Below are 14,454 nucleotides of genomic sequence, written 5' to 3'. Positions count from 1 at the left end.
GCACAGTAAATAAAAATACAACAGTATTTACAGTGTGGTAGTTTAGTGCAAACATTAATGCCCAGTACATGACTTTGTACATTAGCAGCAGACATGACGTGGGGTAAAGGAGAGAGGGAGAGTTAGCTATGATGTGTTGGGGACGGGTGACACAGGCTGCAGCTTTGGGGAAAAAGCTGCTCTTTAGTCTGTTTGTGCGGGTTGTGATTGGCCTGTATCTCTTCCCTGATGGGAGGGGTACAAAAAGTCTGTGACCTGGATGGGTTGGATCCTTGATCATGCAGCTAGCTGGCTTCTGTAAACAGCTAGCATAGACCGTGTCGAGATTTGGGAGTTTGGTTCCAATGATCCCCTGGGCAGTTTGACGGTCCGGGTCAGAGCTTGATGGTTTTCTGCAGTGCAGCTGAAGCACCACACTGTGATGCAGTGACAGAGGATGCTCTCTGCTGTGCTTTCTTCACTAAGTGGGATGTGTTAATAGTCCATGTGAGATCTTTTGTTATGTGTAGGCCCAGGAATTTAATGTCATTCACCCTCAGCTTCCTCACCATTTATGTGGAGGGGTGGTCGTGTTGTTTTCTTGGCTCTTCTGTCTCTACATCGATCTCCTTTGTTTCGGCAGTGTTCAGAACCAGCTCGTTGTTTCCACACCATCTGATTAGATGTTGGACGTCCTCTCTGCAGTGAGACTTGCTGTCTGACATCCTTCCCACTATTGTAGTGTCATCAGCAAACTTCACGACGGTGTTAGAAGAGGAGTGGATGGGTTTGCAGTCGTGTGTGAATAGAGTGAAGAGAGCTGGAGTGAGAACGCAGCCCTGCGGTGCTCCTGTGTTCATGGTGATAGCAGATGATGTAAGGTTGCCCACCCTGACCTTCTGTGGCCTGTTTGTAAGGAAATCCAAAATCCACGAGCAGATCCATGATAAAGAGGCTGATAAAATATCAGAGAAAATAAAATCATTTCCAACAACATCAAAGTGTCATACACATAAATACGATAACATCATGTAAGTAACTGAGTACTTTTACTGTGCCTGCTTTTAACTTGAGGTATTTTGATGCTGAAAACTTTGGACAATACAGGTCCAAACTCCGCTTCAAGTCCCAAAGTCAAACGAACACCTGTCTAAATTCTTTCATCTTTAATAAAATGATTAGTGTGAAACCCTCTGACGTCATGCTGTTGAGTCTGAGTAAAAGTACTCCGTCACTTCCTGATTCCGCGGAACCGACAGCTGAGCTGCGGACCTTTTAATGGTGCTTTTATTTTAGAAGGCTCAGCATCGGAAGTTGGGCGCAGTGCTGTGTCGCGTGTCCGCTGATGCGCGTGCTCGTCACGTCGGGAAAAGGAGCGAGCAAACGTCACAGACTCCTGGCTCAGGAGGCTCCCCGCTGCACGCGACAGTACGCTCCTCGAAGCAGAAGCTCCGGCTGTGCCTCCGCCTGCTCCGCCCGTGAGTCTGCCTGCAGGTGGAGGATGCTCTGCTCCTCCTCCCGCTGTGGGGAGTCAGGACTTTCCTCTCCGTCATCCGGCCGGGATGCTGCGCTGTGAGCCCGGGGCTGCTCCCCGCCTCTGCCCGCTGGAGTTGGCTCATCTGCCGGGATTAAACACTCGCTGTCATCCTCTCCTCCGCTGCGCGGTCGCTTCTTCTTCGTTGATTTTGCGGCTCTGGGTCGTTTGACTTCCTGACTGCTGGTTTTACTCGCGCGCAGATTTGTAAATGAGCCGCGATCCTCCCGGGGAGAAGGTGCTGTGAGCGCGCGGGGGGCAGGATGGAGGCGGCCGGTCGGGATGGAGGATTAGAGCACGGAGGGATTAAATCCTCCACCAGCCGCTGACTTTGGTTTTGTGGGTTTGGAGAAGTTTCCAGACTGTTCGCGTCCTCCGTGTTTTTGAGGAGTGGGTGGAAGGAGTGAGAGAGTGATAAACGTGGAAAAGTTTCTCGCGTGGTGATTCCAGCTGCAGTGAAACGGCTCTGAGTGGGGAGGCTCGGCGGGAGCAGCTCCCGGGGAATCGCGGAGATGATGAAGGTCTCACGGTGCTGAAACCAGAGGACTCAGACTTTACGCGAGGATTACAGTCACGGCATCACATGAACGGAGGAATATGAACCATCACATTTACGGTAAATCTCGGAGCTGACGTCCAATCAGCTTCTGCGCGTGCATCGTGATGAAGAGTCGAAGGAAGTCCGAGTCCTGAAGCTGTGGGCGCGAACTTTTCTTCAGACGACAGCCGAACTCGGTGACCCCGGCTCAGGCAGGTGACCCCACTCACAGTTCCGTTACCGGGTCTCTGGATCCAGAGGGAGGAGCTGCGGGAGCGGGCGGGCGGTACCGGAGCCCCTCAGATGAGCGAATATGTCGGACCGGAGCGCCCCGGGCTGCCGGCTCAGACTGGACTGGGTCTACGGGTACCGGGGGCACCAGTGCCGGAATAACCTGTACTACACGGCGGGGAAGGAGGTGGTGTACTTCGTGGCCGGGGTTGGAGTGGTTTACAACACCAGAGAGCACAGCCAGCGGTTCTACCTGGGACACAATGACGACATCATCAGGTGAGCCCCCTGCACAGGTCACGTGATGGGTTATCGATCGAGACTTCCAGGTCTCAGAATCAATATCTCTGAGTCACAGTATGAGCCTCCCTAACAACCCGGATCGCTCTGCTATGTCACATTAAATGGTGCCGAATTAGCGGTTGGACGTTATTTTTCATTATAAATCCGAACATGTTCCAACGTCGCTCACTGACTCGCTGAGATCCTCACAAATCCTAAAAACCTTCAGATTCTCAGGCGAGTTCTGAAACGTCTTTTTTCTCTTTACTTTCTCTAAGCATGTTTCTGACACCCTGAGAGCCAGTGATTCACACTGAATTTATAAATATGTGTTTCGTGTGTGTGTTCACAGTTTGTGTGATTTAAGAGTCATTTTGCCATAAAAAACAAGTTAAACCAAAGTGTCGCTGTCCCTGCTGTGTGAGCTTTTCATAAAGGGAAAAGCAGTAGAAGATCTGATGGTCCTCCTGGCTTCCTGTTCCTTCAGTCTGTTGCACATTATCTCATTAGTGGCCTTTTAAACATGAGCATTGTGATTGTGAGAGTGATAATCCAAGATAAGATCTGCAAACATAAAACTTTCTGTTTTATCTGTGGAGTCTGATTCAGTAAGGCTAAACCCTGAAGCAAAGAGATACTACAAAATATCATAAATGACATTAAAGGTACTGTTCGTAAAACCCTGCGGTAAATTCAATGACAACATTCACCACAAGGGGGCAGCCTTTTAAAAAAAATCGTCTTTTCTAATATTTTAAATAGAACGGCAATAATAAAGCAGAACGAAAACACAGAAATCCAAAAATAAAACGGTCTCTCGTCCCTGCAGCCAATAACAGTTGTCGTGGTTACGTTGTGGGAGGAGCATTGCAGGTCACAGGGTGTAATTCCACTGTAACTCTGGCAGGGACATGAATCCTGTGCAGATGTTGAGCTACCATAAGCTTCAGTAATGCTGACTTTAATCGCCTGTGAAAGTTCCAGTAAACACCTCAGACCATTTAAATGTGTCGGGCTGTAGCCTGACTGCTGGTGGTGCAACATGTGGCAGCACAAGATAAACTTTGTCTGCATGGTGGAAATGTGGTGAAGCTTATAATTCTTAAAAACGACAACGTTATTAAACAAAAAGAAGCAGAGAAAGGATATTCGTTACACTCAGTCCTGTGACTCATCTCGGTGCTTTTGTCTCTTTTGAGATGTTTTTTGGACCTTCGTGGGTTTTTTTTATCGCTCCCACACAGTTTGGTTTGTCCTTCAGTTTGACAGAAGTTCAAATCTAAACACGAGCAGGTTTACACCGAGACAGGAAGCAGCTTTTTCTGCTGCTGCTGGGTTTCCTAATGAACGAGGAGCTCAGTGATGAGGAGTAACTTAGATTTAGATTTTTATCAGGGCAGGACAGCTCGCGGGCAGGTGAGGGACTTGTTCCTGTTCTCAGGTCTGATGGGTTTATTTCTGAGCCACGCCCTGCAGTTCCACTAACGTCCAGCAGGGGCTGCAGCAGTGCGTCAGTCCCCATAGACTCCTACGGTAAACGTTTACAGCCACATAGACAAACTGATTGGTCTTTGTAGATAATTCTTATTAGGGGCGTGGCCTCTTTGATTGATAGATTCATGGCGCAGGCAGCTGTAGCTCCAAGCTGTCTGCTAGCCTTCGGCTAAGCTAACTGGAGTCCTGTTTGGGCTGTTGGAGGTTTTTTAATAACATCATCTGACAGGTGAAGTAATGTTAACATAATAATGTTTTATATTTTTGTTGCTGTTGCACAGTGGTGGTTGTGCACTCGTTTCACAGCTGCTTTAATGTTGTGTGAATTTGAGTTTTTCATCCTCAGTTTACAGCTTTAAATATCTGTTTTTATTTCCACACCTCCTTACCTCACTGCTTATTTATGATATTTATTTAACCCTTGGTGGCCGTTAGCACACCATCATGAAGCAACAGACAACTGTGGAAAACAAAAAAGCATCGTGTTCAGAGAAATCCTGCGAACCACTCTCAAGGCAGCTCGTGGATGTGCGTGGACTAATTAATTCAGAGTGAAACCAGCTCACAAACACCTAAAAGCTTTAATCTGGGATTATCTGACACTTATGTAACACGAGTCTGTTTCCCCATCAGGACTTTTTAGCTAGTTTGCATCGCTTTGAGGGCAATTTTGGCACTTTGTTGGGGATGTGAGGTTTTCACAGTGTGATGGCTGTGGAGGAACACATCACAGGGCACAGTCAGTGGGTCCACAGAGCCTTAAAGGGGCGAACACAGCGTGCTGACCTGTGAGGCATGAGACGGTGTGCATGCATTGGCTGTGCAGGTAGACGTGATCGCAGCACAGGCGTGGACGTTTTACACTAAGCACACACACGAAGGAAGAGCAGCACTCGATTGGCTCAGACTTCATTTTGACAAAGCACAGATTTGATTCCTGAGTTATTTTTTAAAGATACTAATAAACTCTTTGAGTCTCTCTTTCAAACTGGAAAAATTCCCAGCAGCATCGGGAATGTTAGTTCCCTCCTGTCAGACCAGTTTCTCCTGCAGGATTTGGTCTCAGTAAAACTTCCTGTGGGAAGCTGCTCCTGGATTTGGAGCCACTGAGATAAAACAGACTTTTATATGAAATCTTTTTTGGAGTCGGGGCTGCTCGTGGAATAATTTTGCCCTTCTGGTCGGTCGCGTTTTATCTCTGGGAACATTTTCGACATTTTGAATGAAAAGTTGAAAAAGCCCTGAGCTGAGGCGAGAAGCAGCAGAGGGATTTTCTCTGAGAGCAAATTGGAGCGAGTGGAGGAGGGAGATGATTCAGCGAGGTCGCTCATTCACAACACACACACACACACACACACACACACACCTGTGTATTCACCAACACTGAACAGCCTGTGAGTCACTGCAGCAGCAGCAGGCGTGTTTGGACAGTTTATATGGCAAGTCAGCTGCAGCCTGGAGCGTGTGTGTGTGTGTGTGTGTGAGACTAATTGAATAGCTGGATGCTGTCTCTCTGTCAGGGTTGTTAAATTTGTGTTTGTGCCAAATTTTCCCTCAGAGCTGACTGCAGGTTTCTGCTGACCAAAGTTATTAAGACCTGTCAGTCACAGTTTAAATTCAGATCGTTAATTAAAATAAATACATTTAGTAACATCTGAAAAAATACCAAAAGGAACATCAGTAAAATCCTCAGATTATTAAGAACAAAGTCAAATGAAGGAATAGTAAAGAAAGCTGAAAAATACTGAAATGTACGTCACAAATAAAATCCAGAAGATAAAATAGAAAAATTCCTTAAAAAGATTGTATAAGAGATTGTATAAGGAATTCTAATTTTTTTTTATATAAACTATCCAAAAGACGTGAATATATCTGGAAAACTAACAAAAACTTCCACTGAAAATAATCTGATAACCAAACAAACAAACTGTCCTAAAATCTGCACGAATGTAAAAACATGAAAGAAAAATCAATGTTTCGGAAAAAATTCCATAAAAAGTAAAATGTTAAAAATGACATAAGAAATACAAATAAAACAGGATTTTCTACAAACATTAGGCTAATAAAATGTCAGAAAATAAAATGAATATCATGTGTTTTTAAAAAGTTAAAAAAAATACCTTAAAAAAGGGGAAATATGAAAAATACTAAAAAGGTAAAATTTCTTAAAAGTATAACAAACTCAAATTTTAGATCAATATTTTTAAATATCCTAAAAATATTTTAAAAGTATGTTTTAAATATCTAATACATGTTTTTACCCACAGTCGTTTCTCAAAAGTCTCAAAATCATGATTGACTTGAATAATGATAAAAAACACATTGTTAAACAGACGCACGCACACACACACAGTTTTCTTCATGCTGCCTGAACATTCGTCACAGTCGAAAAAGAAAAACGTGTTTGTGTGGATTTAAAAAGAGGACGACGCGGTGAACAGCGTGTCCCCTTCAGGCCACCGTCCGGTGCTGCGTCTGCTTCTCGGTCTGGAGGAAATGTCTCTGGTCCCGGCTGATGTATGGGCCTCTTCATCAGCCAGAGGGGAAATGTGCCAGCTCGCCGTCACAGTCCGAACGGACGGAGACCAGCTCTGCTCTCAGAGCTTAAAAATATCCTTAATGGCTCCAACTAGAGCACGTCTGACCTCCATCCTGCAGCTGCTGTCTCCACCTGATTTTGCAGTCCTGGGTTTAACGGCACCTTTAAACCTGGACCTGTTTTTTTTGTTGTTGTTTTTTTTTTTTAGGTCTGAACTAGTCGCAGGAAACAAAATATTAGAGTTCAGGTGAACAGAGCAGGTAGCAGAGATACCAGTGTTTACTTTCAAAATAAAAGCTCTGGCTTACTGTTGAAGCCATTGTTTTTACTCGGACCGCAAACGGTCTGTTTCCAGTTTGTGTTGCACTCTTCTTAACACCACGGCGATCTGTTCCTGACCAAAGACCAATCAAAAGAGTTCACACAGTCTGTACAATAACACAGAGAAACCCAACAATCATATGACCCCCTATGAGCAGCACTTTGGCGACAGTGGGAAGGAAAAACTCCCTTTTAACAGGAAGAAACCTCTGGCAGAACCAGGCTCAGGGAGGGGTGGGGCCATCTGCTGTGATTGGTTGGAGGTGAGGGGAGAAAAAACAATCATGAGATTTTTGCTGCACTGATCTAGCAACAACTGGCAACCAGTTGGGACGTTTTCATTTCTTCCCTAGCAACCCGGTGGTTGCCAGGTTGAGTGACTGAGGCCTTCAGTAGCTTGTTTCAGACAGGAGGAGCCGATGGGCTCCACAGCGTAGCAGGATTAGACACAGAGGCATTATTTTTAACTGCATGTCATGCAAAGCTCTTCTTGCAGGGTGCACGAACAAACACAGAGCAGTTTGGGAAAAGCTTCAACCAGCAGGTCACATGTTTAGTCACATGTTTAGTTCAGGGCTGCAGACGGTCTGCAGGTTATTTTCTCAATGAGTCACTAAGGCTACGTTCACTCTGCAGGTCTTAATGCTCAATTCCGATTTTTTGATCAAATCCGATTTTTTTGTCTGTTCGTTCACACTACAAATAAAATGCGACAGCAAACGCGCTCTAGTGTGAACGCTCAAAGCGGCCGCATGCGCAAAACGAGACGTCACACACAACGCGCTCTGTTTAGACCCAGAGCAACAGTATTGTTTCACTGATGGCCCTTAATATAAAGACTTCGGACTTCACGTTTCCCAATTTTTGCTTTAAGTTATTAGGTTATTTACATAATAATGTAAATAACCTAATAATGATCCTTATTGCTGTTTTAGAGGAGCGGTGCGTCAAAGGATAGTTGCAGATTTCTGTCAGAATCTGCAGATTATACAGTACAAATAAAATGTTCACGTTTCTCCAACGTTGTCTTACCAACAGTTTCACTAACATCTACAATGGATGGACAGGAAGCGTTCACGATGTCTTCTCAGGCGCTCATAATTGGCGTCCGTCTTGTGTCAGTGACGTAAAAGACGGATTTAATGCGACATGACCATCAAACAGCAGTCGCTTTCTAAAACATCGGATATGTATCGGATTCAGCACCACATACGAAAGTGACCCAGATCGGATTTGAAAATATCGGATTTGTGCCGTTCACACTGTCAGACCATGATTGGATATGGGTCGCATAGGGTCAAAAAAATCGGATTTGATGCGCTTTCGCCTGCAGTGTGAACGTAGCCTTAGACTATAAACTATAAGTAAAAGTCTGAAAGCTGTTTCAAAGTGTGGGATGATATATTCATCAATCAGAAACTAAAAAAGCCTCAAATCTTAAGTTACATAAGTTTTTTTTCTTGCGTCTTAGTTCAGGTCACACATCAGAGTCTGTAAAGGATTTACTGTAGAGTCTGTCTTTGCTTTGACACTTTATTAAATCAGAGTTTATCATCATGTGAAATGAAGTCACAGTTTCATGTTTTTAAGGTCAAACTAAGTAAAGTTTTTCCTGTTTGTGCACTTCCTGTACATTTTTGTTGCGTCTGCTAAAGAGAAAAGTGAAAAGCGTGATGATGGCTCAGATGGAAATGAGCTGTGCTGACACTCTGATGCCAGGTTTGTGTCCTCTGATGGAGTTCGTGTGTGCTGAGTGGCGGCTGCTCTCCGCGAAACCATTTACGTTTGCTTTTCAGTCAGCCCAGTCAGCGACAGCCCCGCCACAATAAAAGCACCGGTCGCCCGCTCAGCAGTTTGGCGCAGCCTGAAGCGACGAGGTTCCAGGACACGTTCAAAATCACGTGGGACAAAAGTGCATCACAAGGCAACGGTTAGCTTTTTTTGACACATTTGGATTAGCAAACATTTTGTCGTCTTTGAAGTCGCCCCTGTGGAATAAATGTTGAATCTTCTGTGCAAAGTAACTTCACCCCGTCATCAGAAGGTGTTCTGGAACAGCTCGTAGAAAGTTTGGATCACTCTTCATGCAGAATTTCTTCTGCTGCCAGATGTTTGAGGATTTTCTTGCATGTGCTCATTTTAAATCTCCCACTGGGCTCCAGATCATCTTCTTTCCACTCTGTTCCTCAGCAGGTTTGTTTGTGTCCACCTCTGGTTTGGCTCCAGCTTTCAGACATGATCTTCAGCACCCTTTGATTATGAAGAACCAATCAGGGCACGCTTTATTAAGTAAAATCTTTTACTTTTTATTTTTGTGCTTCAGTTGATTACCAACACAGCACAGATGATTGAAGCCACATCACTGCTGGTTTTGGTTCCTGTATGGAGTCTGTGTTATACTGGGAGCATCATCAGGTGACCAAAGCCAGTGCAGTGGTTTGGATTTGAGCAGGAAATCCATAATTTACTAGTCCCTAAGGACCCCAAAGCGCTTTACACATCCAGTCATCCACCCATTCACACACACATTCACACACTGGTGATGGCAGCTACATTGTAGCCACAGCCACCCTGGGGCGCACTGACAGAGGCGAGGCTGCCGGACACTGGCGCCACCGGGCCCTCTGACCACCACCAGTAGGCAACGGGTAAAGTGTCTTGCCCAAGGACACAACGACTCAGGCTGTCGGAGCCGGGGCTCAAACCGGCAACCTTCCGATTACAAGGCGAACGCCCGACTCTTGAGCCACGATCGCACCCACGATCATGGCGATTGATCAGTGGTCTTTGATCAGTGGTCATGAGAATTTGCACATTAATAATCATAAACTGAGCTCCCAGCCCATTGTTCCTTCAGTGGGCTGGTTTCAGTCATTATGCAAATGTCCTGTTTATAAGGTTGGAAACCTGCAGTCAGCTGAGACTGAAGGAGTCACCAGGATGATGACCAAACGTTTCCCCCAATGAAAACATCCAGATGAACAGAATCAACCTTTTGGGATTTCCTTACCTGGATGACTGAGGATGCATCAAGACATACTTTGCTCTCTCTGTAAATACCCACAGCACTTTTTCACAACAAACCTAGTGTTTGTGGTTATGTGGGCCTAAGAGTGCAGCTAGAACCCCACACCTGTTCCTCCACCCATAACAGCGTCGTTGCTGCAGGACTGGAGTTTTACTGCAGCCTTGTTTTTGTAACCAGTATACAACCATTTGAGCATCGCAGCTGACTGCAACATGTTGAAAATCTTCTGCGTTTGAAAACTAGACGCCAAATATTTGCCAACCTTCATCAGTCAGTCTGTCGGGTTGCAGTTGCTTGGAGACAGGTTGCCTGTTAGCAATCAGGCGCCTAATGTGAAAACGTTCAAACATCAGGGTACCGCTGATTTTCTTTTTGTTCTAGTAGATCGGAGCTTCCTGTTTTCACTGTAGTGCGACTGAGCCGTGTGAAGGTCTAATGTTTAAAGTAAAAGTGTTCGATGTGGCTTCGAGCAGGTGAAACTTTGACCTTTAGTCTTGGTGATCGTTGACTCGGTCACTGTTCCTCAAAATCACCGTGACGATGCAGAAATATGGAGACCTGAGAGTTGAGATGTTTACTCTGTATTTTCTATTTATGACCCAGAAAGTAACGATTACACATTAAACTCTTCATCTGTTTTGTACCAACCGCAGTAAACAGAGTGATGTCACACAGCCTCACAGTGACTTTTAGCGCTGACTCTTTCCTTCGTGCCGGTATTGTGCAGTGGCTTCTGCTGAAAGCTCTGAATCATGACTGCACTCGTCCCCCCTCCCCGCCTGCCTGATGGATCGCCGCAGTAATTGCAGGCTCCATGTAGACGCATTAAATCCACGTTGAGTTTTTCTGAAAGAGCGAGAGCGGGACTGTCTTTTTCTTTCATTGGCTCTTTCATGGCCGCGGCCTCCTGCAGGGCGATCAGCCTTTATGTTCCTCTGTAGAGAAGCACAGGCGGCTGCTGAATGGCAGCAATTATCAGCCGCTGGTTGCTGCTGCACACAGCTCACATTTCCAGCTCTCACATCTCAGTTCCCTTCAGCTTCGTGCTTTTCATCTTTTCCACGAGTCCGACTCAGACTGTAAAGATCTTCCTGCACGCTCTGACACTCTGACCAGTGTTCAAGTTTGAGGTCTTATTGTATAGCTTTGTTTTCTCACATGTCCACAGCATGTGCCTTTTTAAATTCAGCCCAAATACTAAACGCATCATTGATGTGTTTGAGGGATGTTGTTGTGAGATTTTTGCTCATTTTAGTTAAATTTCAGTCGAGTGCTCTCCAATGAAACGCCTCCTCCTCGAGTTTCAAATGATATTTTAATGCGCAGAAATAAAGGTGAATATTCAGCCCTGGTACTCTTGCATCTGTCTGCTGCCTGTTGATCGTAGGATACTGATTGAGAGACTTAGAACCTGGGTGGTCGTCTCTGGGTCAGCTCTCGACTGGTTTTCTTGTGGTGTGCCTCAGGGCTCGGTCCTGGGACCTACCTATATGTCCTTTGGCACTGCATTCATCTTATAATGAAACTGATTGCAGCAAATTATCTGAATTTAAAAAAAAATTGAAGCTCTGATATGTGTACCTGACAACTTTGTTCCCATAGTAACGGAAACTCTTGGCTGTTACCTTTGATCAGGTGTTCAGGTGGGAGAACTTAAAGGAGGTCCAGCTGGCTTGGACTCAAGAGCTAGTCCTCAGTGTCCCCCAGTCAAATTTAAATTCAAATTTTATTTGTCTCATACACAGTCATACACAGTCATACACAGTACAATATGCAGTGAAATGCTTAGACAACTGCTCGTGACCTAAAGAAAAAAAGACTATGAATAGGAGAGGAAATAAATATGAAAATTAAAATGAAGGGTAAATTTAACTAGGAAGGAATAAAATATAAAAATTCAAGTTAAAAATAAAATAACTGTACAACAAAATACACAATATAGAAATATATAAAAATATATGAAGAAATATAGAATAACAGCAGCTGTACAGTATTAAGTGGAAATGAAGAAATATAATGTCCAGTGTTGTGCAATCCACATGTGTAAGTGTCTTGTGCAGTGCAAATATGCTTAAAGTGATTTATTTAAGTGACTTGTGACAAAGTGATTAGATTAGATGACCACGCAGTGTAGTTGTGCAGTGGCCACTAGTGTAAACAAATGTCCAGTGTGTGTAAGAACCATATGTGTGGGTCAGTACTGTGTGGTGGTGTGATTGAGAGACCGTATCGCCTGCGGGAAGAAGCTCCTCCTCAGTCTCTCTGTGTTGGTCTTCACGGAGCGGAATCGCTTTCCTGACCTCAACAGAGAGAACAGTCTGTTGTTGGGATGGCTGAGGTCCTTCACGATCTTCCTGGCCTTGGTCCAGCACCGCCTGCTGTAGATTGAGTGCAGGTCAGGGAGCTCGGAGCGGATGGTGCGCTCAGCTGACCGCACAACCCTCTGTAGAGCTCGTCTGTCCTGCATGGTGCTGTTCCCGAACCAGGTTAAGATGTTTCCCGTCAGGATGCTCTCTATGGTGCACGAGTAAAAGTTCCTGAGCACCTTGGAGGGCAGTTGGAAGTCTCTCAAGCGTCTGAGGTGGTAGAGATGCTGACGGGCCTTTTTCACCACGGTGTTGATGTGACAGGACCATGACAGGTCCTGCGTGATGTGAACTCCGAGGTATTTGAAGCTGTCCACTCTCTCCACTGGGCACTCGTTGATGACGGGGGTCTGGTAGTTCCTCTCCTGCTTAGTGCTGAAGTCCACTATCAGCTCCTTTGTCTTACTGACGTTTAGAAGGAGGTTGTTCCTCTGGCACCAGTTCTCCAGTCCCCACGCTGAGGTGTTCCCAAGCTGTCAGGCAGAATCCCTGCACCCCAGCTCGGAGGCGTCCCAGTCAGATAGTCTGCCTCCTCTTATCTGCGATTCTTCTCGACACCCCTCTTGGATCGTGGCTGTAGGTGAGGCTACAAACAGAGGGTGTGATCTGGTTTCGGCTTAATGCACGGGACGCAGACACTCCCACTCAGTGGTCACTCCGCTCTCCCTCCTCGACTGTCACTGAAACATAAGAAGAGTCACAATCAGTCACTCGTCCCAAACACCTGTTCGGCCCCGCCTCCGTGCCGCCCCGGAAGCTCACCGTGCCACCCCTCCTCCACAGCGGGTCAGAGACCACACCCGCACCACACAGAGCGTCTAACGGCACCAGCTCTGCGTACAGGCAGCGTGTAGCCTACCGTGCACTCGCCTCCAGCTCTAAGGCTGACCTCACTACAGTGATGAAGTACTGCTGTCTGCTAAATGCAGACTTCACATCATCAAATCTGAATTTGTTGTGTTTTTGCATCATTTTGTTGACGAATGAAGGATCTGACTCTATTTCTCTTGTCCCCTGCTCTCGCCTTTCTGTCTTTCCCTTGTCCCACTTCCTGTTGGTTGCCTGCAGGTAGAACCTGACCGACCAACTGACACACACACACACACACACACACACACACACACACACACACACACACACACACACACACACACACAAAGGAAGCACTAAACCAAACCAAAGGACATCATTATGTTTGCTGTGCAGCTTTGATGGTATTTCTGCTTGACTGAGTAAAACAAACTGGTCATCCAGAGGCAGAGAGCGAGTCCTGTCTGTCTTAACCTTTTAAGACCTACCAGATAACGTCCTTCTCTTCCACCACGTCTACGTCCATTCTTGTCCACAGTCTTGTTAGCTTCCACACTGACTGTTTGAATTCTCTCTTGCATGGTCTCCCCCAAAAATCCCTCCATAAGCTTCAACTGTTTAAAACTCTGCTGCCAGACCCCCTCCCCCCTTCTTCAGGTTCACTGGTTCCCTGTGAAATTCCAGATAATATACAAACTTCTTCTGCTCACCTTCAATGCCCTTCATGTCCTCGCTCCATTTTACCTTTCTGATCTCTTAAACACTTCAATCTTCTTCTTCTATCCAGCTTTCTGTGCCTTCTTTGCGCCTCAGCACCATGGGACCCCCATCTGTTCAAATCTGCATATTCACTGTGAACTTATTGTTTATTTTATCTTGTGCTTTTTGTTTTCCATTGTTCTTCGTTGTCATTGTTCTATTGTTAAGTGTCCTTGGGTGACTTGAAAGGGGCTTTTAAATAAAATGTATTTTTTATTATTATATTATTGTCTGTGTGGATACCCTGACAGACCCCCTACATTAGTTTATGTTAAATAACTAGCAACAGAACCCAGTGGAAAACTAAAAATCAATCCTGGGGAGTCACGTTTGTACCGTTCCAGGTTACAATGAGTTTGCTATTAAAACCAAGGTTGTACCGTCCACTTTACTCTCTGTCTCTTAACCCCTTAAGACCTGCCATAGAACCAAGTCCGGTTATCTTTATCTTTTTACTTGCTGTAGTGCCATTTTTGGGAGCATTTCAAGTTGCTATACAACCGTTATAGCCCAAATACAAAAAAGTTGAAGTTGAAAAAAATAGTTTCCAACAACAGGAAATTTATTTTAACT

The 14,454-nt window shown here is 45.3% G+C and overlaps 1 protein-coding gene across 4 annotated transcripts in view; it reads left to right on the top strand.

The window, feature by feature from the left end:
* The first annotated feature begins 1,315 nt into the window (after window positions 1-1,315).
* LOC147315706 (echinoderm microtubule-associated protein-like 6) overlaps window positions 1,316-14,454 on the top strand; it is a 67,693-nt gene continuing 54,554 nt past the window's right edge. Inside the window, exon 1 of one of the 4 annotated variants that reach the window (XM_086258695.1) lies at window positions 1,316-2,561. In XM_086258695.1, coding sequence (XP_086114821.1) covers window positions 2,365-2,561 — 197 coding nt within the window. In that variant the 5' untranslated portion in view covers window positions 1,316-2,364. The remainder of the gene's footprint in view (window positions 2,562-14,454) is intronic. The other 3 variants (XM_086258692.1, XM_086258693.1, XM_086258694.1) reach the window with 3 other exon arrangements.

The sequence above is a fragment of the Aulonocara sp. 'chitande type north' Nkhata Bay genome, linkage group LG13 (assembly GCF_057382095.1).
Source record: "Aulonocara sp. 'chitande type north' Nkhata Bay isolate Kocher_YH1m ecotype deep benthic linkage group LG13, A_spYH_male_GT1.1, whole genome shotgun sequence".
NCBI classification, from domain to species: Eukaryota; Metazoa; Chordata; class Actinopteri; order Cichliformes; family Cichlidae; genus Aulonocara; species Aulonocara sp. 'chitande type north' Nkhata Bay.
This window is presented reverse-complemented; position numbering and strand designations above follow the sequence as displayed.